The 23914-nt window shown below is 33.3% G+C and overlaps 1 protein-coding gene across 1 annotated transcript in view; it reads left to right on the plus strand.

Moving 5' to 3' along the window:
• The window catches only part of LOC114324522 (ecdysone-induced protein 74EF), an 843335-nt gene that overhangs the window by 158688 nt on the left and 660733 nt on the right, over nt 1–23914 (plus strand). Inside the window, exon 5 of the mRNA XM_028272381.2 lies at nt 4093–4315. Coding sequence (XP_028128182.1) covers nt 4093–4315 — 223 coding nt within the window. The remainder of the gene's footprint in view (nt 1–4092; nt 4316–23914) is intronic.

Genomic DNA, 23914 nt, shown 5'->3' on the forward strand with positions numbered 1-23914 from the left:
TGTATTATTCACCAGGAAGCTCTTTGTGCCAAGGACCTAAACATGTCATCTGTTGTTGACCCTGTAACACGCTGCATTAACAAAATACGAGCTCGGGCATTGAATCGACGACAATTTCGAGAACTGTTCGCGGAAGAAACGGAGCAAGATGGAGAGTTACTTCTCCATTGCAGTGTGCGCTGGCTCTCCAAAGGAAATGCACTCGAAAGGTTTTGGAACTTGAAGGAGTGCGTCTTAAAATATTTGCAAGAAAACAATGAACTACCCAGTGAGTGCTCGTTACTTAATGATAAAGATTGGCTTTGGGATTTAGCTTTTCTCACTGATATTATGAGACATTTAAATCTATTAAATTTAAGATTACAGGGAAAAAATTGTATTTTTCCTACTCTAGTTGGTCATATATCTTCTTTTGTGAATAAACTTATGCTTTTTTGTAACGATTTTGGAGAACAGAGATTGACACATTTCACATTAATGCAGGAATTAGCCAACAAGGTCAGTAGAACTCCAAATTATGACAGATTTAAAAACCTTATATCTATTTTGCTAGGTTCATTCAATACCCGGTTTGAAGATTTTCAAAAAGACAAAATGAATGTTGACCTTTTCATAAATCCTTTTTCTATTTCTCTGCAAGATATCAATTGTTACTCAGCTGAAATACAGATCGAAATTATTGATTTACAGAACCACACTATACTAAAAACCAAATATAGGGAAATTATTTCAACTGTTACTGATCCCAATTATATTGAATTTTGGAAATTTGTACCAGCAAACAATTTTCCTAATTTACACGAGTTAGCTCTGAGATATTGTTGTAGATTTGGTTCAACGTACGTTTGTGAGCAAATGTTCTCTATTATGAACATAATAAAATCAAAATATCGGTCACGATTAACTGACATGCATTTAAAAAATCTAATTCTGTTGGCTAGTTCCGAAATTAATCCCAATATAGATGAGTTAATTAAAAAAATACAACAATAAAATAAGTTTGTTGTTATGTTTTACTTATTACGTTATTTTTTAAACCTCCACTATATTGACTAAACGGAAAAATGTGGAATTTACATAAGAAATACATATTGTACCGTATATTATTAATATATAGTATCCATATTAGTATGTCGAAAAATTTTAGTGGCACGCCAAATTTTTTTTGTTCTCATATTGGCACTCGACTTAAAAAGGTTGGCCACCCCTGGTCTAATCTAACAAAAAATTTGAGTTGTGTTTGGACCCCCCTCAAGCACATTTCCTGGCTACGTGCCTGTGTATGACCATAGTAAATATTAACACCTGAAGTGTTATGGTGGCTTCAACGGATTCCCCAGTAATTTTAATTTTAGGCTCTATTGCCCCTGGTGTGTATCGTTGATTGATGTATTCCATCGTTGATTGATGTATTGGGGGTATTATTCCATATTAATATTTCAATTCAATCAATGGTTCCATTGATTCAAAAAAAATGTTGCTACATAATTTTTTAAACCCTAGAATCTTTTTATTAGTTTCACGATAGATGGCGCTTGCGAACAGTCAACCATTTTTACTCGATTATTCTGAAAAATATCATTTTAATTTTTAAATTTTGTAAAGAAGGTCCAACATATTTTATAGGTCGAATAGGAGGGTAAACTAGCAGAATATTAATTATTAATTATTTATATATTTATTTAAAACGGTTTTTATTCATCTTGCCCTCTATGGTTGATGTACGGAACTAAATTGTTTTAAGTTTATAGTTTACAGTTTACAGAATAGTGTCGATGGGTCGGGCGCTGGATCTTTCACAACTCTCACTGGAATGGGTAATGCAGAAATCGTCACGCGCAGGTCGCAAAATGAATAAGTACCAAGTCGGATATGACCCTATTCTTATACACCCAACTCGCATACAGATTAAGAAAATATTTGATGGATAATAATTTTGTATTACAAATGGGAAGAAAAAGAGAAGAAGAGACGATCTACTAAATAAAGACTAAACCGGGTATTTTTACTTTACATCAAAGACTAAATACCTAAACACCTAACCTATTTATAACGTTAGGAAGGTAACTAGGTAGCTCAAGTATTCTTCTCTTTTTCTTCCCATTTATAATACAAAATTATTATTCATCAAATTATTATTAACATAAAAGTATTAAATACACGGTCCATACTTTTTAGCGATATAATAGCATGACATATGACATCATTAACTCATTTTCTAAATATATTCTTCCATATATTTATTTTTCTTAATATGTATGCGAATTGGCTGTATATGAATAGGGTCATATCCAACTTGGTACTCATTCATTTTGCGACCTGCGCGTGACGATTTCTGTATTACCCATTCCAGTAACAGTTGTGAAAGATACCCGACCCGATGGGTCGTACCCAACTCATCGAATCCCAACTCCCATATATCCAAAACGGTTGACACCCAAAATGAATAGAGGAGTCGTTTATGTTTAAAGCATCTGTTATTATTAAGTATAAAATAGTTATAATAAATATGTAATTGTTATGTAAAATTGTTTATAAATATTACCATTTTTTGTTTTATTTCTTTTCATTATTCTTAGAATATTAATATCTGCTTTAATTGCTTTAATCTAATTTATTATCTAACTAAATTCTATCTTATTAGGTAGTAAGTATTTACTATCTAAAATAAGAATTAACGACAATCTCAGTTGAAAATACGGTTACATTGACGTTTCAATAAACTAATTTTCAACTGAAGTTGTGATAAATTTGCATATTTGTGAACTCATTAATTGATAATTTTGTGCCCCGATGACATTGAGTCCTGAGATGATTGCCTCACTTACCGCCCCCATGACCACTGAGTTCTGAGATTGCTTCATTTCCGCTTCCTTACCGCTTGTAATTGTCCCTGTCTTGCTTGTTTCCTAATCGCCCCATTTGTAGTTTCCACATCCAAGTGATTTTTTAGATTTTCATTGCGAATATATCAAGATGCGTTGACTTTGACTATGCCTCGAAGCATTTTATTTTGTGATTTTTGTATATTTCTATTGCTTGTCCCTTAGAGCGAGGCCCTATTTGTCCGTTGCGCTGTAGATAGAACTCTGTAGATACCTACTCGCAGCGTAACGTTAAGCAACAACAGCACACAGAAATTCTGAGGGATAACATAAAGATTATTAGCTAAATATGGTTGAACTATAAAAATTATAGATACCCAAGTTAATACTACCATGCGTCTAATATCTGAAATGTCGAAGTGTAGGTATATAGGTACCTACCTACACCAACAGAATGTATAAATATATTCTTATTCTATTGGCAAAATCTAATCGACCAATTGAAGATATCACTTAATAATTCGTTGTTTATTTTTCCACTTTAACAGCGACAGTCTGTAATTTTTCCTTTGATGTTCAAGTTTCTTTATCAATGCTGTCAACCACAACGTCCACAACAACAGCCACAAAATTTTATTCAGAACTCTGAAGAGGGTTATGCACAGGAAATATAATTGGTACCAATAACCATATCATCCACTTTAGCCAAAATATCCTCAAGTATCCATTTATAGTTGTACCGTACCTAAACAATGCATTGTTAAATTTCTTTTCTTTTTCACGTTATTTTTACTAGGTATTCTTTCTTTTATTCATATAGTTCTCTCCATGGCTCATATACGTTCCCATTATCATATTTCTTTCTTTCTCTAAATTTACTTTACTTTAAACAATGTAGTTCATTCTGATTTGCTGAGCCTAGAAATATTTTTATGCAAGCCACCCATGAATCGTTAAATTTGTATGTAGGTACATTGTGAAAAATCATCAGGAAATATTCAAATTGATAAATTTTAATTTTAAAGAACAAATTGCTACCTTTAATTGCTTAAACTGTAATGTTTTAATTTTTATTGTAATAATTGTTTTAAGTGTATTTTTATTTAATATTTTAAGTTCAATTAATATTCAATTCAATTATTATATCATTTTTTGTTTTTAAATGTGTATAAAATTATATATTTAATTTTTTTATAATGCCGTATATTGTGTACGGCGCCATCTATTGGCAGATAAAAGCATTACTCACGTTAGATTTCTGTTTTAGCAAGAAGAACCCAACTCGCCTCACGACGAATCCGATGCTCATTCGCCTTCCGACCAAAAGAGCGCGCAAGTGTTATTAGAAATGCGTAAATATACAATCGCCGCGGCAAATCCTATACTGGCCGAGAAGTTAGCGACACCTACCGAACAAAGTCTCACTCAACTTTGTACTAGTCCAAGTAGCAGATCACAGCTGGCGCCACTGACACCGAAATTAGAGAAAGGTAAGTTTATTCATAATGCGAATAAATAGTTGAGGAGCTACTTACTTTTCATAACCCCACATGTCCACATTGGCTATATTTTCAGGAGAGTAAAAAACCGATTCACCTATATTATTTCACCACAACATATTTATGTAATATAATTATAATTCAGTATTGATTTATGAGCTAAGAAAACTACTTACTTGTGTAGAAAGTGGTATAACAAATTAAAAATTTGATATAAAATTGTTAGATGTTGGTTTATGCATGAAACACATGTCACATGTGGGGTTATGAACATAACAGGTTTGGATATGTGGTGTTTTGATCAAATCAATTTACTTTAGCATAACGGGACCTCCGACGTTGAACGTTTTTTGTTATTATGAACCTACCAACTAATTGGTCCTGAAAAAGTTTTTCGGGTTTCGAATAAAGAGTCTTCCGAAATGCACGGGCATCACTAGGCCGAACTACACAACATTTAAAAGCTTTACCTTTATGTAACCAACCTATGAACACACAACCACCAGCAGGAGCAGCGTATCTCTTTTCCTTAAGAAGTTGACGCTTTGGAACTGTCTTTTGTCTTTTTCGTGATCCAGAACTTGCTCTTCCAACTAATACTAATTCACTATCTAAATTACCTTCATTTAAACTCATAATTTTACTCAATTAAGCACAAACCAACATTAAATTATAACCTTCCTCTTAAACTAACCTAAGATTGTTTACTGTCAACAATAACAATCAAATCAAAACCATGTATTTAAGTCACGTAATTGGAATACTTATTTCTCTATGAATGAATAGAAAATGTGGGGTTTTGCTATAACCGTCACATATCAGATGTGGGGTTTTGCTTTAAACACCTACTTTTAAATTAATATTACAACTAGAAATATGGGTTTTTGATCAGCAATAAACATGACAGGCAATGCGTTTTAAAATAAGGAATTAGAAACATCTTTCCTCTAAAAAAAATATTTTTGGACATGTGGGGTTATGAAAATTAGCTCCTCAGTTAAAGAAAATATTCTTCTTTTTCTTAATTCATGCCAGACTGTCTAATCTTTTGGTACTCGGTCAAAAGTACTTTGTATTTGTATCACACCTGTTTTTTTTTTCATAATTTATAGCACAATTTTTTCTATCAAACTCCTATTATAAATCCCGTGGCCTCAACTAACAGTTTCTTGATATGATATCTTTTGGTTCTGAAAAGACTCAGCTGATCTCATATCAGTAAATTCCCACCTCATACCATGAACCATGAGTCATTCACCTTACTTATTTTGTATAGGTGTTTTCGACAATGGTCAGTCACTATATTTCGGCGACTGTTTTAATCTTTCGTTTATTGAGGTTCATCAATTTTCCCAGTGTTTTTTACCAATATTCTTATTTATTTTTCCTTTGATTTCTTTTGAGGATTCCTTATCAGACATTTCTAAACTTCGTTTCGTGCAGCGTCTTTAGTCTTTGGTGATGCCATACAATGGTTCTGGGCTACAAATGTTTCTCTCAAGCCTTGTTTTGCCAACAAAGCTGCTCGTTCATTTCCCTGCATCCTTTCATAACAGAGAATCCATAGTAAAGACACTTTATTGTCTTTTGCCAGGTTGTTGAGGAGATATTTGCAGTTCCTCACCAGTATTGATTTGGTTTGTGGGTTCTTTACAACTGGAATTGGCGCTTGGCTATCTGTGTAAATGTTGATTCTTTTTGCCTTGGAGTCTTCGTTCAGGATTCCATCAATGCAGGCCACCAAACCATAAACTTCACCCTGGAACACAGTTGTATATTGACCTCCTAGGCTATAAGAATTGTTATAATTACATGTTTGTCCAGAGACTATGATCCAGTACGCCAGTACCATAAAAAAAAGAAAACCGGCAATCATGAAAGATACACATGGGAAACTAGTGTTGAATACTAACGAAAAATTAAAGAGATGGGCAAAACACATCAATGAATAACTGTTGAATTGTTCAAAGACAATAGAACAGAACAGATGGAAGTAGAATTAGAAGATGGTGTGGTTTTAAAGATATTAAAAGAGATAATTAAAATGGCATTAACTAAAAACCGGCAAAAATGGCCAATATAAATGTTGAAAGCTTAGACATTATAGTAGACTTGCTTAAGGCAATATACAAAACAGTACCAAAATGGAATATTGGTTCCTATCTTAGGAGTCGTTATTTGTCTTTAATGCGATAGCTCAAGGATACATGGATATGAATGTGGATGGTGGATGTACATGTTTGTTAAGTTGACATTGAAAAAGAATTTGACACTGTAGGACATGACAAATTAGTCCAAGTTTTAAAAACAAGAAACATAGACAAAAGAATAATAACAAACTTTTTCTGGAATCAGAGAGCACACACTTTGTAATAGATAACTAACCCAGTTCAGAAATTGAAATCAGGAGAGGAGTTATGCAGGGATGTATTCTGTCTCTACTACTATTCAACGTATGTATATAGTGAATATGTTTTTGAAGAAGCATTACTAGCTGAAAGTGAAGGAATAGTAATTAACGGAAGAACTATTAACAACATAAGATATGCAGAAGACACAGTGATTATGGCACGCTTTATTGAACAACTCCAACTATTACTAAACAATAAATCCAGTTTTTATAAAAACATGGACTAAAAATGAATAAAAAAGGATAAATATATAATAATAACAAAGAAAACAAATATACAAACAAAAAAAAACATTTGGGTGGTGACCAATAAAAAGGATTGATAAATACAACTACCTAGAATCTGGATTTCAGGAAATAATGATGACACAACAGAAATAAGGATGAGGATAGAAATAGCAATAAATGTGTTTGTAAAGACGAAAACAATTCTCTGCAGACTGCAATAAAGACCATAGATTAGACTGAGAGTAAGAGCTCTGAGTTGTTATGTATTTTCGATACTACAATATTGACTTGAAAGTTGGACACTGAAGAAAGAACACATAAATAAGCTAGGTTTTTGTAATGTGGTGATATAGAAGGCAGTGGCGTACTGAGCATTGTTCCGCGGGTTCCGTGGAACCAGGGCCCGGGCCCCACAGAAGTCCGCTTTAGCGCCCTTTTTGCTTCTTTTGTTTCTAACTTGATATGGACATTTTGAACCACACAAGTACACAGTACACGGTACCCCGTCAAAATAGCCCCGTCAAAAAAGCTCCGACAAAATAGCCCCGACATAATATCCCGCACACAAAATAGCTCCGACAAAATAGCTTGCAGACAAAATAGCCGCGGAATAATAGCCCGCCGACAAAATAGCCCCGACAAAATAGCCCCGACAAAATAGCCCCGAAAAAAAAGCTCCCTTCAGAATTCATCATGAAATAATTCCTTAAAAATACATTTTTTCGGAAATGATAATTATCCTCTATTCAGATGTTTATCTTAACGACATTAAATAAAAATTGTCTTTTCAGAGAACTCGAGTCCTGTCTTTCCTGCCTCTTGGAAGTTTGAACATTTAAGTTAAGCGAAAATCAATGTTAATTTATGATATAAACATTTTTTTTCTGTTATCGAGCAACAGTAAAATGCATTTTAAATTAAATAAATTGAATACGTTCTTCCTTTTTGTCAAAGAATTTAAATTAAAAAAAAGTTTTTGGACACCTTGAATAAATAATTATGTAAGTAATTGTTTATAAGAGGCTGTTTTAGCCGGGGCTATTTTAGCCGCGGCTGTTTTGACCGGGGCTATTTTGTGTGCGATCTATTTTGTCGGGGCTATTTTGTTTGCGGGCTATTTTGTCGAGGCTATTTTGTGTTCGGGCTATTTTGACGGGGCTTTTTTGACGGGGCTATTTTGACCGGGCTATTTTGACGGGTCACGCAGTATACACACTAGAAAATCTAACTGCTTAATAAATTTTAATTTTTGGGTAGGTACTTATAAATAAAAACGAAGAACCTACCAATATCAAAATCAAAAAATTTAAAAACAATATTTATTAAGAAACACAGGGTGTTTCACTGGATAAGTCCGGAATTGAATGAACTACCTAACTAATTCTAAGCAACTTTTTTTCTATACCGTTTTTTCATGAAGTCAACACTTTTCGTGTTATTTGCGAGTGAAAATGTTTATTTTTCAACAAAAAACCACGTTGCAGGCGGTTTTTCGCAAATAACTCAAAAAGTAAGTATTTTATCAAAAAAAAATATTATTAGCAAAAATATGGCTTATAAAAAAGTAAAAAAAATGGTGTATGTATGAGGTCTGTAGACCCAGTAGAAGCACAGTTGCAGCTAATGAAAAGTGAGTTCTTACTAGTCAAATTCCAAATCGAATATTTCAACGTGAAATAACCAAAAAATCAAGCACTTTTCGGGGAAAACGCAAATTTTTTAAAGTATTTGAAAAAAGCTTTTTGTTTTTTAAAAAAGTTTCTAACATAAAAAGTACAATAAGTAAGTTACGATCAAAAGAATGTTAGTCCATTTTTTTTTGTTGGTAAAAAAATCGTGAAATTAGTATCCAAAATTAAATTAATCGTTACCGCTTCAGAAATTACTTTATAATATTGTTTTTCTGCAACCGTGTTAAAAATGCAATTTTTAGCACTCCATACGAGCGTTAAAAATGCTACTTTAAGGCACTAGTGCTTTAAAATTTTTATGGCACTGCAATTCGTATTGACCGTATAGGCAATTTTGATGTAACGTCAAAAAAATATAAAAATGGAATGTCAGTCAAGTTCAAGTAAAAGTTTTTGTAGATATTGTCCTGTAATTACGTTTGTAGAAAAAATATTGTATGGTATGCGTGTTAAAAAGTACATTTTTAAGGCATTCATGTGATTTGCAGAACTCGCTATTGCTCATTCTGCAAACTTTCACATGCGTGCCTTAAACGTGTACTTTTAACACTTATATCATAAATAACTATTTTAACATCTGTAATATTCATTGGTTCAAAGTGCTTATTTTTGAAAAGGCTGCAGTTAAATGGTCTTAAACGGGTCACTAATCATGAGGATATGCAAATTTTGAACAGCCATATCTTAACCAATTTTTGTCTTCAGGAAAATAAAAGTCCAAAATACAATAGCAAAACCTATAAGTAATATAATTATTTAAAAAATATTATTTTTTACTACATACTTCATATTTTTGGTATCACCAATAACTTACAAGAGACCAAATTTATTTTGAGCGCTACATACTTAGATTTTGATGCTAGAAGCTTTCATAAAAAAAATAAAAATAAAGCTTTTTTAAACACTTTAAGAAAGTTGCGATGAGTTTTTCCCTAAAAGTGCTTTATTTTGTGGTTATTTTACGTTTAAATGTTCGATTTGGAATTTGACGAATAAGAACCTACTTTTTATTACCTACAACTCCGCTCCTACTGGGTCTACAGACTTCGTATATACACCATTTTTTCTTTTTTGAAGTTATACTTCTTTACCGGCGATAGAGGGTGAATTTTTATATGTTAAAACCTATCAGCCCGGCGCATGCGCATTATAACTTTGTTCTGATTGGATGTTCAAATGACATGTCAAAAATTATCCGATATGGCAGCTGTAGGACAGCTGTGGTTTGGAGGTAAAGGTAAAGGTAAACAAATGTATAATATATTAGTTTTATTGTTGTGACGACAGACACAAAAAAGTTTATAATATTGTAGTGACTTTTAAATAGTTTTTAAAGGCAACAGGTACGTAATAATTGTTAATGTATCATGGGTATAAACCTACCTATTTGATCTGCCAAAATACATAGTATGTAATACTTTTATTTATATAATTTGATTACCATCAAAATTTCTATCAATATTCACCTAATATATTGTTTTCTTACTCTATGTTTTGTTGTATTTTTTCAATTCTAGATCATTTCAATTCAAAATCAAAATAATTTGATTTAATTCAAAAATGTCAAAAGTTTAATGTGTTTAGTTAGTCGATCTTCGCACATAATGACACATAGTGTCCGTGGCTAAGCGTTGAAGGCGAATGAATTCCAATACCAACCGCACTTATCAGCGCTGGTTCGAGTCCCAATAGAAACTTTCTTTTTTGTTTTTTTTAATACATTTTATGATTGTAAGTATATTTAATATATAATTGTATTTTCAGAAAATACGTATTTAGTTAAAAAAATTTTCGACAATTAATGTTCAGACATCATTTGTGGCTTGTTTAATGTGTTTGTGTGTGTTTTATTCTTTTATTATTTTAATTTTTGGCACTGTTCTAATAAAAATGTTTGAGAAGTAGTAAGTATAAATTAGTTTAATATTTAAACAAAATATAAATAAAAAGTATATTAATTTCGTTTAAATCATATAATAGAAGTATAACTTCTTACGTGCGTACAAAGTACACACACATTCTTTTTTATAAGCTATATTTCTACTAAGATTTTTTTTTTCGACAAAATACTTACTTTTTGAGTTATTTGAGAAAAACAATCTAAAAATGTGTTTTTTTGTTGAAAAATAACCATATTCACCCGCAAATAACTCAAAAAGTATTGACTTATAGTGAAAAAACACTATAGAACTAAAGTTGCTTAGAATTATTAGTCAGTTTATTTAATTTCGGACTTATTTTAAACGTATGTTTTTTCACCCCTGAGAAGAGGTGAAACTCACCCTCAGGGCAAAAGTACCCATCGGCACAATATCACTTTTTTCTTTGAGATGTTAGCCATGTGTACGTCAAATTTCATGTCAATCCAAGCAGTTTTTTTTAAATTACAGCAAAAGTTCTGAGTAAATGGACTATAAATTAGCTTGAGTTTTTATAAATATGTATATGATATATATTTTATGATGTATGCTGATTTATATTTAATGTTTATTAAAAACTTTGATATACAATGTGTGTTTTTATTGGGCGAGCGGGCCCGCATCCCAACTGGAACCAGGGCCCGCTGATCTATCAGTACGCCACTGATGAAGGATGCTTAAAACAGCATGAACAAAGAAGAAAACGAACACGGAGGTATTGAGAAATGGGCAAAGAATACGAAATAATAAAAACAATAAAAATAAGAAAGATATAATATGTAGGACACGTAATGAGGGGACAGCGATAGCAAATGCTAAGATTGATAATACAGGAAAAAATAATAGGAGGAAGGACTATAGGAACAAGGAGACATGATTAAGGAGATGATTTAAAGACAGTGATGATGATATATAACCTCCGATTGGGAGACGGCGCTCAAAGAAGAAGAACGTTATTCCCATTATTTATTCTTCAGGATTTATTTTGTACTCTAATAAAAAATGAAAAACGGAGAAATTCATAATCAAATAATCGTTTTATTCTCCGTTACCCTGTATCGCTCTTTACTTTTTTCAGAATCATCCTGTATTATTACCGATCATAAACTTTTTATTACTAATGTTCCCTTTTATATCCACTTAGCGTATTTATTTTTGAACAGTAACCCTGCATGTACATAACAACACTACACTTCTGTGAGGTGGCTCGATTATCGCGCAGCCATTTAAAGAAAACATGTGTTTCTAGTTAAAACATCCTAAAAAGCCATAATTGAAGATGGTAAAGAGCGCAAGGGCATGACTTTCTCGATTCAGATCACACGCCCTGAAGATGTGAGGAATGCAATAAAAAACAGTTATTTATCGCTGTTTTAGGGGTAATTAAATTTGTCGCTAGGTTAAATACGGGGATGGAAGGGTTCTGAGGGGGATACTATGTGTAACTTGTTATAAATAATTAGAGCACCCATTTTAAAAGTACCAAAATACATCTACGATTTTTCAAATTTTATATTAGAGTCAATTAAGATAATTTTTTTGAGATTACGCTTCCTGAGCAATCGCTCTCTAGTTTCATCCCTCATTGTGGAGTATTGGGGGCTTATACCCCAGGCAATCAAGTGACGTCAAGAACGTCGAGGAAACGTCAGTTTTTGGTTGAATATATACACGTGTTTGAGGATTGCGTCGTATAAACGTCTTTTGTAGGTGATTTTAAATACGTAAGATTAATGAGGTTAAAATTCGTTTAAAATTACGTTTTCTTCAGACAGCCTAAGTCTGACGTCACAAAATTGGGAGGAGCTTAAAGACTTTGCTTATGACTCCAAACAATTTCCATAAGAAGTTTTTCATTTATTGTTTACGTGCTTTGTGTGGTAAAATAAGACTTTTCTTTTAGATATTTAGTTGAAGAAACGTGTTAGTTAAGAGATTTTCATTCGTTTTTCTTAAGTGAGTTCTTCTTCTTGAAAACTGTTTGAGGTTATGTTTTAATTTATTCTGGGGTTTATTTTCTGTTAATTAACTAATGTTGTGTTATCGAGTTTAATTAAATTATGTAATTTGTTAATAAATCTATTAGTTTGTTTGAGGTTATGTTTTAATTTATTCTGGGGTTTATTTTCTGTTAATTAACTAATGTTGTGTTATTGAGTTTAATTAAATTATGTAATTTGTTAATAAATCTATTAGTTTATATGTTATTTTAATTTTGACACAGTAAGTGTATATAAAAAGTAAAAATTCTATATAGGTATGTTTCATTGAGGGTATTGCAATTCTATACATTTAAGAGAGTTTTCCATTTGGTTTTACTTTTAGCCTATGGGCTAAATTTAAAACGGTTAAATGAAAAATTGCAATACCTACTAACAATGCCCATATGAATAATTATTGTGTATCTTCAAAACCATAAAATGAAAAATAATCTGAAAAACGACATAAAACTACGTTTTTGATAGCACGTATTCAAAACGTGATAAAAATGATTATGGTGGGACAAATTCACGTAACTTTCGACGTCGAAAAACGTGATAAACTGACGTGGTTTGGTTATAATTATGACGTTGTTTCAAGGTTTTGTAAACGTTATTTTCTTGCCTGGTACGTTACTTGGGCCAAAAGTGTAAGATTACTGACTGGCCAGCAAGGTCGTAAGCAATACATCAAATTTAATGTTACAATATTCAAAATTAAGGTACAGCCACGTACAGCTATGTAAAGCCATCGAAACATATCTTAACCCTTTCGGCCCTCTCGGGATAAATATGTCCCCCACTTTCTTTATTTGTTTCTCCCCTTCCTTAGGTATTCCTTTTCAGTTATCAGATTTGGGTTTAGTTGTACTACATATTCACCAACAACCAATATGGTAGCCACCATGGAACTAGAAGAACATATTAACCCATCTCTTCCATTTTTTGGGGCCGTTCAAGTATTACGTAACGCAGGTTGGGGGGAGGGGGGTCAAAAATCTTCAAAAATTGCGTTACGTAATACTTAACACCCCATTACGGTGCGTTACATAGGGGGATGGGGGGTCAAAAATCTTCAAAAATCACGTTACGTAATACTTTTCTGTCTTGTACATTTATTTTCATTTTTTCAAGAGTTTTCTGTTTAATCTTTACCGCATCTACTATTTGATGTATCCATTTTTCCCTCGGTCTGCCATTTTCTTTTTTGTGATATTTCTTGTTTCGTGAATTCTCAGTCTACTGGGTTTCATTCTCATCAGATATCTATACCAGTTTAATTGTCTCGTATTATCTAGATTTAGCCATATGGCTCACACTCCCTCTAAGGGGAAAATTGACTCGTCCTAGCTACCTACGGTATCAAAAGGATTGAGCTCTGGTGGGACTTTTTCCATGTTGTCGAGCCCTAGGTGACTTGGTATGCAGGTGTATCTCCCAAAAATTTTCGTACACTTCTGGTCGTCGCGAGTAGTATAGCTTTCTGCATGGTCTTATAAGATGTTCATTGAAACCCAGCTTTTTTATGCTTTCGAGGAGGGTCTTCGGAATGACTCCAGTAGTGGACATAATAATCGGTATTGTCTAGGTACTTTGCATTTTCCATTGTCTCCGTATTTGAATTTCCAGATCTCTGTACTTGGGGATCTTTTCAGTAAATTAAGTACGTAGATTATTGTTGTTAGGAATCGCCACATCAATGAGTGTTGTTTGTCTCGTTAATTTATTGACTAATACGAGATCTGCTCTATTATGTGCCACTGTTGGGTCTGTGAGCACAGTGCGGTCCCAGTATAGCTTATAGTTATCATTCTCAAGCATACTCTCAGGAACGTATTGATAATATGGGAGATGGTCCGTTTGGAGAAGTCCCGGTTTGATAGCTATCTCTTGATGAAGGACATTTCCAACTGAGTCATGCCGTTTCTTGGGCGTGACATCGATATCGTCATCTGTCGTTTTGCACCTGAGGGTCTTTGACGATATATTTCAGGTAATTTCTGGTTGGTATAACCTGATCCTGAATGGCCAGTAATGAACCTTCCGTTTCGGGGAACATCTTTCCTTATGTCAACCAGTAGTTCGACGCTATACTGTCGACATAATCTTGGCTGACCTCATTGGGATGTCGCCCGTGCAGAGGTTTACCCGTTCAGGTGCGTATTTTTTCGTTCTTAGTAAGGTGGTGTATGTGCATTTCTGGTTCCCACAGTTGGATCGGTGTTGTGTCATCTACTGCGCAAATAGCGCGATGTAGAGTAGATGTCTCAGCCTGCATCTGAAAATAAGTTATTAAATTAGCAATTTGTTTATCTAATTGCTCACCTATATAATTGTCTCGTTATTATTGTGTTCATTATTGGTTCCTGTTTGGGTATCCCTCTTGTTGTCTCATTTCTTATTCTATTCCATTTGGTCTTTCGGACTATATCTTGTAGATGTCTCATTTCCGTTGCGTTTATCCTACTATTATGCTTTTTCTGCAAAGTCCAATTTTCACTAGTATATTTATAGAACAGTCGGTATCACAATCGTATTATATATTTTTAATTTTGTATCTTGGGACAATTCTTTTTTCTCAAAACTGGCGCTAGTGCGTAGTACAGTTTGTTCCATTTCTTTTTTCTGTTTGTTACTTCGATGTCTATCTTTTCATCATTAGTAATAATACTTTCAAGATAAATCATATGCGGTAACTATTTCCAGTTGAGTACTGTTGCATTTTGGTCACGGAATCTTCTATAAGGACTATGCCATTCGCATGCAATTATTGTGTATTTGGTTGGTTCTTTCTAAAGTATTTCTAATCAATTTGTACTATATGACTATTATGAATAGTAGCGGGCTAAGACTGTCTCCTTGTTTGATCCTTTTTCAAGTAATTGTATTTTAACAACCAAAAATCTATTTATTTTCAAACTGACACACAGAAAATTGTAGCATTTGAAGTTGCAAAAAATGTTTCAGCTAAAAATATTGAAAATTTTCGATTTTTTTCTGCAGTTTTCCTCGTCCAACCAGAATATTTCTGTGCAGGTTCATCTTAAATCAAAAATTTAGAGCGCTGATCTAAATAAAAATAAAAGTGCTGCTAGAGCGGCACAAGACATCTCTCGTTTTCACGCATGCAGAATGAAGTGCGTCTAAAAAACATTAAATATGTCGACAAAACAGTAGTTTTTCCAAATATCTCAGATGGTTTGCAAGGAATAATGTCGCGCATATCAGATATAAGTAGTGAATATGTACTTGACCTCAATACGAAAAAAGTACATGGTAGTCAGTAATAAAAAAAGTTGTTAGTACAATAGTAGATTGTGTTACAATCTACATCCCTCATTCAAATGAGATTTATTGTGTAAAACATTGGATCGAATCTAGTTGTTCCATAGATCATTGTATTTGATAATTTTTTTCTAAAAAATATAATATGCAAAATTTCTATGTAATGACATGATATTTTAGGTATTGTCGATGCAACAAGTGTCAGTGTGCGGTTCTTAATTTTTTTAAATAATGATCCAGCGTTTTTTTTTGAAAATCAAATGGTGCTGTCTAGTCATTGAGATCAGGTTTATATTCTGCATGTGTGAAAACGTAAGATGTATTGTACTGCTCTAGCAGCACTTGTTGTGGTTGTTCCTCAGTTTTCTGAATGCTCTTCAGTAGCAGTGGCAGAACATTTGCCTTATAAAACACCAACCAAAAGAAAAAATACTTAAACATAGATAAAACAAATAGTTAAATTTGACCGGGGTCAATTTTTCATAAGGAGTGTTGCGGGATCATTTAAGGAGTGGTGTGAATACTCTTGAAGTATTATATTTTCATATAGAATGAACACAAGAAAGAAAGATTTTTTTGAAAATACAAGACCTATGCAACCTCTTACGCGTATCACTTCTAAACAGTTTCGGTTGGGGCTAATAATTAAATTTAAAAAAAAATGAGCATGTATCCAAAAATTTTAAGACTATCTTTACATTAAAACGAATATGAAGAACGATTATGGCTGCCTAGTTTTCTTTCTCCTATTACATTTAAGCATTAACGTAATCACTTCCCCTGTAGCTTTTTCTGTGTGTTATTAAACAAAAATGACTGTACTCGATATTTCTTTACTTAGTTTGTTTATAATGTCGGTAATTATTACAGGATGTCGTGCATCAAAACCGCAATAAATAAATAGGTTGCCGATGAAAATTGTGAGAATGGTTTATTATTAGCAAAGTGAATGCATTTCTCCGGTGCATTCTACTTGAATTCACACAAAAGTGAAAAGGAAATCTAAATTCAATAGCAATAATGTCTTGTACGCGTACTTTCCTTATATACAGAAAAAAATACTTTCTTTTATCGTGTGCAGATTTTTTTCTCCGCAAATAGGCACGGCTGGCTATTTATTTTAATGGATTTCGAATATTTAGAGCATTTATGTTATTAAACAAGAGTTGATTTTGATTTTATTTAATTTGACCTGAGTGTGAGAGCTGAGAGCTCAAACAGCGACATCTTGCATAAACGGAAAATCAACAGAAATATGCAAAATACAAAGAGGTGTCAGACAGGGTTGTATACTGTCCCCACTGTTATTCAATTTATATTCAGATAGAATATTTAAGGAAGCGCTGCATAATTTGGAATATGGTGTGAAAGTTAATGGAATTCCGATAAATACAATCAGAAATGCAGACGATACAGTTATTTTAAGTGATGATATGATTGGATTACAACACCGTTTAAATGCTATTGACACAGTGGGAAGAGAGTTTGGCCTAAACATAAACTGTTCAAAAACAAAATACATGGTATTTAGCCGTTTGGCCCATCAAGATTCACGGTTATATGTTGATGGTCATATAATTCAAAGAGTACCCAGTTTTAAATATCTTGGTTGCCATATTACTGAACAACTAGATCCAGATAAAGAGATAAAATGTAGATGGAGATATGCCCTCACGACATTTTTAAAAATGAGGGTCATTCTTCTGTAATGATAACTTGCAAATTCAACTTCGAAAGCGCATGATTAAATGTTACATTTGGTCAGCCCTCTTGTATGGTGTCGAAGCATGGACATTAAAAATATCCACCATTAATCGTTTGGAGACCTTTGAAATGTGGCTGCACAGACGTATACTGAAAATACCATGGACGGCTATGCTGACAAATGTGGCAGTCCTTGAGAGAGCAAATGCTGCCCACGAGCTGCTTGATAACATCAAATATAGAAAGATGGCCTATTTTGGACACGTAGTAAGGGGAGACCGGTATAATATTCTTCAACTTATTATGATGGGTAAAATCGAAGGACGCAGAGGAATTGGTAGAAAGCAAGCCTCTTGGTTGAAGAATATCCGGGAGTGGACAGGAATAAAGAAAGCAGCACAACTATTTAGAACAGCTCGAGACAGAGACAGTTTCGCCATGTTAATCGGCAACGTCAAGGGGACTTGATAGGGCACGTTAAGAAGAAGAATAAGTGAGAGCTATGGGTATTAGGCCGAGTTACAGAACATAAACTGGTCATTCTCTCTCTTCTATGGCGCTACAGCCCAAGGGCCCTGGCCTCTTCTCGCATCCGCCTCCAAGTATCTCTGTCTCTGGCTGCTCTCCTCCACTTGTCCACCCTCAATATTTCTTTAGAAGCGGTCTTCACTTCTTCTACCCATCTCTTCCGTGGTCTTCCAATTGGCCGACTTTCCATCAAAGTTCCACCAAGCGTTCTACCAGGCGTTCTGTCATTATCCATTCTTATAAAGTGAACTGTGAACTGCCCATCACAATATTTGTATCTTTGCTTAATTTTTGGTATGCAGGGCAGGGTTCTTTATAATATTGATACAACTCGTGGATGAATCTTATTCTCCACATCCCATTGTCGCAGATGGGTCCCAATCTCTTTCTTAATACCTTTCTTCCCAAAGTATATTTTTAACTCGTTCTTGCGCTTCTGTGTAAGTGGTGGTGGATTGAACTAACTTTACCCATTTCCTTAGTATACCAAATTCTTATGTAATTAAATAAATTTTTTATCTCTGTTTATGTTATCATAGGCTTGTCGAAAATCTAGGTAGATATCTATGTTGTGCTCCTATAGACTAAGCTAATATTTGTTTTGCGTTGAATAGCTTTTTTTTTGGATTGAGGTGAAACGCTCTTAGCAGACTAGGGAAGGTGTCCCTAGTACTGTTGGACTCGGGCAGGAGAGGAGAACACTCTAGGGCCCACAGACCAGAGTATGGTCCATGCGTCCCGTGTGCCCCCCATAACCAGCCGTCTACCAACTTAAACCACCCCGTCTTCCGACCCGGAATATCCCTGGACGTTTTCTTTAGAGAACGATACATGGGGATATTCCGCGCTGTCTAGGATGTAGGTTAGAAATATGTGTGTTCTATTCATCTGCCTAAGAGCGACAGGAATAGGTGGAGGTTCTTTTCCTGAAGTTGAAAGTGGGCTAAGCACCTATCGGGAAGCGATAGGGCTTAGGTGGATCAAGGTCCTTAACTAGGATCGAAAGCAATTTTTTTGAATATCTGGTTAACTATTGAGGTCTCAAGGAGACCAGGATGAATTCAGACTGTCCTGGTCTGAATCCAGCCTGGTATTCTCCTATGATTTGTTTTGTGAAGTGACTTAATCTCCGATTTATGATCCACGTAAACACATTATAACTCACACAGAGTAAGAATATTCCTCTCTAGTTTTTGTACTTGACTTGATCTCCCTTCTTATGGATTGGGCATATAATTGCTTTTTCCAGTCTTCTGGAATTTCTTATATGTTCCACATGTCTTCTGTCATTAATTTATGGAATCTGTCTATCAATGTGCATCTTCCAATTTTGAGAATTTCAGCTGTTATGTTGTCAGTCTCTGGGGCTTTATTATTCTTCAGTGCTTTAATGGCACCTAAAAAATACTTTCTTTTATCATGTGCAATTTTTTTTTCTCCACAAATAGGCACGTCTAGCTATTTATTTTAATGAACTTTTACGAATATTTAGAGCATCTATGTTATTAAATAAAAATAATTGTTTTTGATTTTATTTAATTTGACGTGCGTGTGAGAGCTATGGGCATTAGGACGAGTTACAGTTCAAAGTTTATATAACAAACAACGCAAACTGGTAATTAGGCCGATTTAAAGTGCAAGGTTTATATAACAAACAAAGAACTAAAAGGAAAAGACTTAAACCAATAATTACAGTACATACATATGTGGAAATACATCTAAATAATTATTAAAAATGTCGTGATTTATTATAGTAGAAGATCCGATATAAGGACGACTTGCATCGATCTGTTTAATGGATAAAAAATATTTGATAATATGTAATTTAGTATGTTAAAAATTATAAAAACAAGGGGTGTCCGATATAATTTTGTCTAGACCATAATTAATTAATAATTAAAAAATTACTTTTTTTATAAATTCTACTAAATTTTTTTAGGTTCAGGAAGATAATATTTTAGATTTTTTGGATCATTCCAAACAATAAAGGTCTTTTGTAATTTTTTTCTGAACTTAGTCGTTTTCAAGTTATAAACAATTTAAAACTGAAAAAGAAGAAGAAATAATAAGGAACTTGAAGAACTCTATAACGAACCAAAAATAACGACGGCAATCAAAGCACAGAGAATCCGATATTTAGGACACATTGAAAGAATAGGAAAGGATAGAATGCCAAAAATTGTATTATCACGTAAACCAATACAAAAAAGAAGAATAGATAGACCAATAAGGAGATAGAAAGAAAGAGTATATGAAAACTTACAGAAAAGTAATATTGTGAACTGGAAATAAAAAGCTTTGGACACAAAAGAATGGAAGGAATTCATCAAAAAATGTATGGAAAGACTATAAGGAATATTAAGTGTACTATTAAGTGTGTTTTATATAAATGAATGTAATATTGTATATATAGTAGTATAGGAATAGGATATAGTGTTATAAATGTATATGTATATGTAATGCTGGCCACTCACTTACGGATATCGAAGAGGCCGGGCGACTGACAGGCGGTTAATTGAAGCCAAAATCACCACATACACGCAGTTCTCGTAAAGGCGTTGGCACGCTCGATCACAAAACTGCATGTGTGTGGTGTCTCAACTGCAGTTCATTAACCTAACTACTCAAATAACGGCCTTCAGTCCTGGCCTGCATGCCACGGCCTCTTCGATATCCGTAAGTGAGTGGCCAGCATAATAGTAATGGTAAGGAAAAATGATTTCAGCCCTAGGCCTTCGAGGCCTGTTGAGCTTAATAAATAAATAAATAAATATTCTAAAATATATTTTTTAATTGTTAATGAGGAAGGTTCCTTATGGAAAGACGGGCTATCGGCATTAAGAACTAAAAAACAATGTTTTTTAAAAAACGTCATTTTTCGTTTTTTTTTAGTTTTAAATTTTTTATAACTCGAAAACGACCACCTAAAAAGAAAAATTACAAAAGACGTTTTTTGTTTCGAATAATCCAAAAAATCTAAAATAATATCTGCCAGAGCCGAAAAAATTTTAATAGAATTTATTAAAAAAATTTAAGTCATTTTTAATTATTAATTAATTATAGTCAGGACAAACTTATATAGGGCACCTCTTGTTTTTTTAATAATTTTTAACATACTAAATGACATAAATATATGTATATTATATATTATATCAAATAATTTTTATCCATTAAACAGATCGGTGCAGGTAGTCCTTATATCGTATCTTGGACTGGTACAGTTGTTGAACTTAAAAAGTTGTTTTCCTGTACAAAAATTAGTTAAATTTGGCAGTATAGTCGGGCCTAATTCACACATTGCATCTGATGATCTTTCCTGTCTGTGTCTACGTTACATCTGATAAGGTCGTCAAAACATTTATAGCCCATGAATCACCCAGATCTACTTCCGAACACTATAAAACACAAAGTATCTATGTATAGACATTATTTTGACCATAAAACAACGACACATTGGGACACTGATACTTTTAGGGTGTATGGGGCGTAACTTACAGGGTAACTAAGAAGTAAAGTAGAGTTTTTTAACACAAGAATTGGTCTAAACGCAGTCGAACCCGCTTATTAGAATACCGGTTATATAGGAATATCCCGGTTTAAGTAATAGAAATTTGAGGTCCCGAAACGGTTTTACTAGCCACTAACGATAGGTTATTAGAATATCCCGGTTATAGGAATACTTTTGCTTGGCACGAAGGCTATTCCAATAAGCGGGTTCGACTGTATATATCATTTTTTATATTTCAAAAATCAATGAAAGGCTGTTTTGAAAAATAATTCCAAAATAAGTATAATCGATTAATAAATCGTAAAAATAAAAATCGATTTGTTTCGAGATTTGTCTCCAGAGTTGCCTATTCTCCAAAATGAGATTATTCCTTAATTTTGCCCCTCACTGTATAATATTTTTTCTAATCCCATTTTTCTTCTTCTTGTTTTTCTAATTTTCTAATTGCGTTCATTATATTATTCTTATATTTAATTTAACACAACATCTTAACTTCTTTTTAATGTTTTTTTTTGACCAATTAACCCATGTAGGGGTTTCGTAGCTTCTATTTTCCCAAGGTACATCTGATCACTCTTAAATCATTACCAAATACGCCGCATCATACACGGATTATAGATTATTCAGATTAATATCAAATAACACGTTAAGACGTTAAAGTAATTACTTCCTCCCCTTCGAGTCGTTTACCCCAATACAAATTGGACACCAACCCTTTATAGATGATATGTCGGTAGCTTGTTAACTGTCGGGTACATTCGAAACCACCAAAAATCATTTATTCAGGTTAATGTTCCTCGATAAACCGCGATAAAGTGGCCGATGCTGATAAGTTTTTTAGAGAAAACAGAAATACGTTGTTTACAAGAATCAGTGAGGAGTGATTTTGAAGCACTTGGTAAAGGTATTTAACCCTTCGAGGACAGATGTTCTTCATTCACTTTTGAAGTAGTTGCATGCCGAGATGGTTTGATTTATACAAGTCTTAATTTCTTTAATCAACATTTTATTTTTTTTGAAGTTATATTTTTTTAGGCGTGATAGAAAGTGACTTTTTATTATTCTCCGCGCATGCGCACACAGAAAGTATGTTATTCATTGCTAAATCTTTTAAGTTATGTATATATCAGTCCAAAAAAGGTGTGGAAAAAGTATATTAGTGTTTTTAGTAAATATATTTATTATCATTTTTGTGTCTTTGGATTTGTTTTCCTCGGGAGTAAGATAATATGTATTACTAAAACATTTTTATATTTAATACTTCACTTCATCTATTTGTTACCGGGATTTGTCATAATGTCCAAGAAACCGTAAAACAATGCCTTCGTAGCATTATTGGTACAGCATTCGAATAGAGATCGAGAGGTCCCGGGTTCAAATGCGGACAATTGCTGTCTTTTTGTTTTAATTTTTGGATTCTTAGAAAGTGGGAAGTATTAAAATTAGTTTAATAAAATAAAAATAAACTGTTTAAAGCATTTTATTTCGTTGAAATCATATAATAGAGTACAACTTCTTACGTGCGTACAAAGTACACACACATTCTTTTTTTACTGTTGCGTTTCCCTTTGCACTTTTTCATTAACTCACCAATATTAGTACATACATATTTGTGGTTTAATATCACATATCCAATATATTCAATATACAGGGTGTTTGGTAAAGAATGGGCCATAGCTTAACCTTAAATTCCTGAGGTTAAAATAGGTCGATTTAAGCTAACTTACCTTAGTACAAAAGTTGATATTAACCGAAATACAGGGTGTCAAAGTTAAACTTTTATTTTATTTATTTTTGAATATTTCCTGACAGGCATGGGACAACACGAAATTTGGTAATTGGTGCTGGTATTGTACAATCTACTAAATTATGTTAAACAAACGTTTCTGGTTACTACCAGAGGCGTACGACGGGGGAACGTGGATGGTTGACCCTTACCAAATTCTACGCCACTGGCGGAATTGCTATTTTAGCGCAATTTTTTGATTCTCCAATACTTTCTATGTAAAAAACAGACTCTACATTCGTAACGATAAAGCCATTAGCTTTCGAGATATTTGAAGCTAAAAACGAAGGAGCATAATACATTAATCAAAATAAGTGTGCCTTTTTATTTTTAACTTCAAATATCTCGAAAACTAATGACTTTATCGTTACGAATAAAGAGTAAATTATTTGCATAGAAAGTATTGGAGAATCTAAAAATTATGCTAAAGTAGCAGTTTCATCAGTGGCGTAGAATTTGGGAAGGGTCAACCATTTACTTTCCCCTGTCGTACGCCTCTGGTATTAACCACAAACGATTATTAACATAATTTAGTAGGGTGTACAGTACCTA

This window comes from Diabrotica virgifera, chromosome 6 (assembly GCF_917563875.1).
Source record: "Diabrotica virgifera virgifera chromosome 6, PGI_DIABVI_V3a".
In the NCBI taxonomy this organism is placed as follows: Eukaryota; Metazoa; Arthropoda; class Insecta; order Coleoptera; family Chrysomelidae; genus Diabrotica; species Diabrotica virgifera.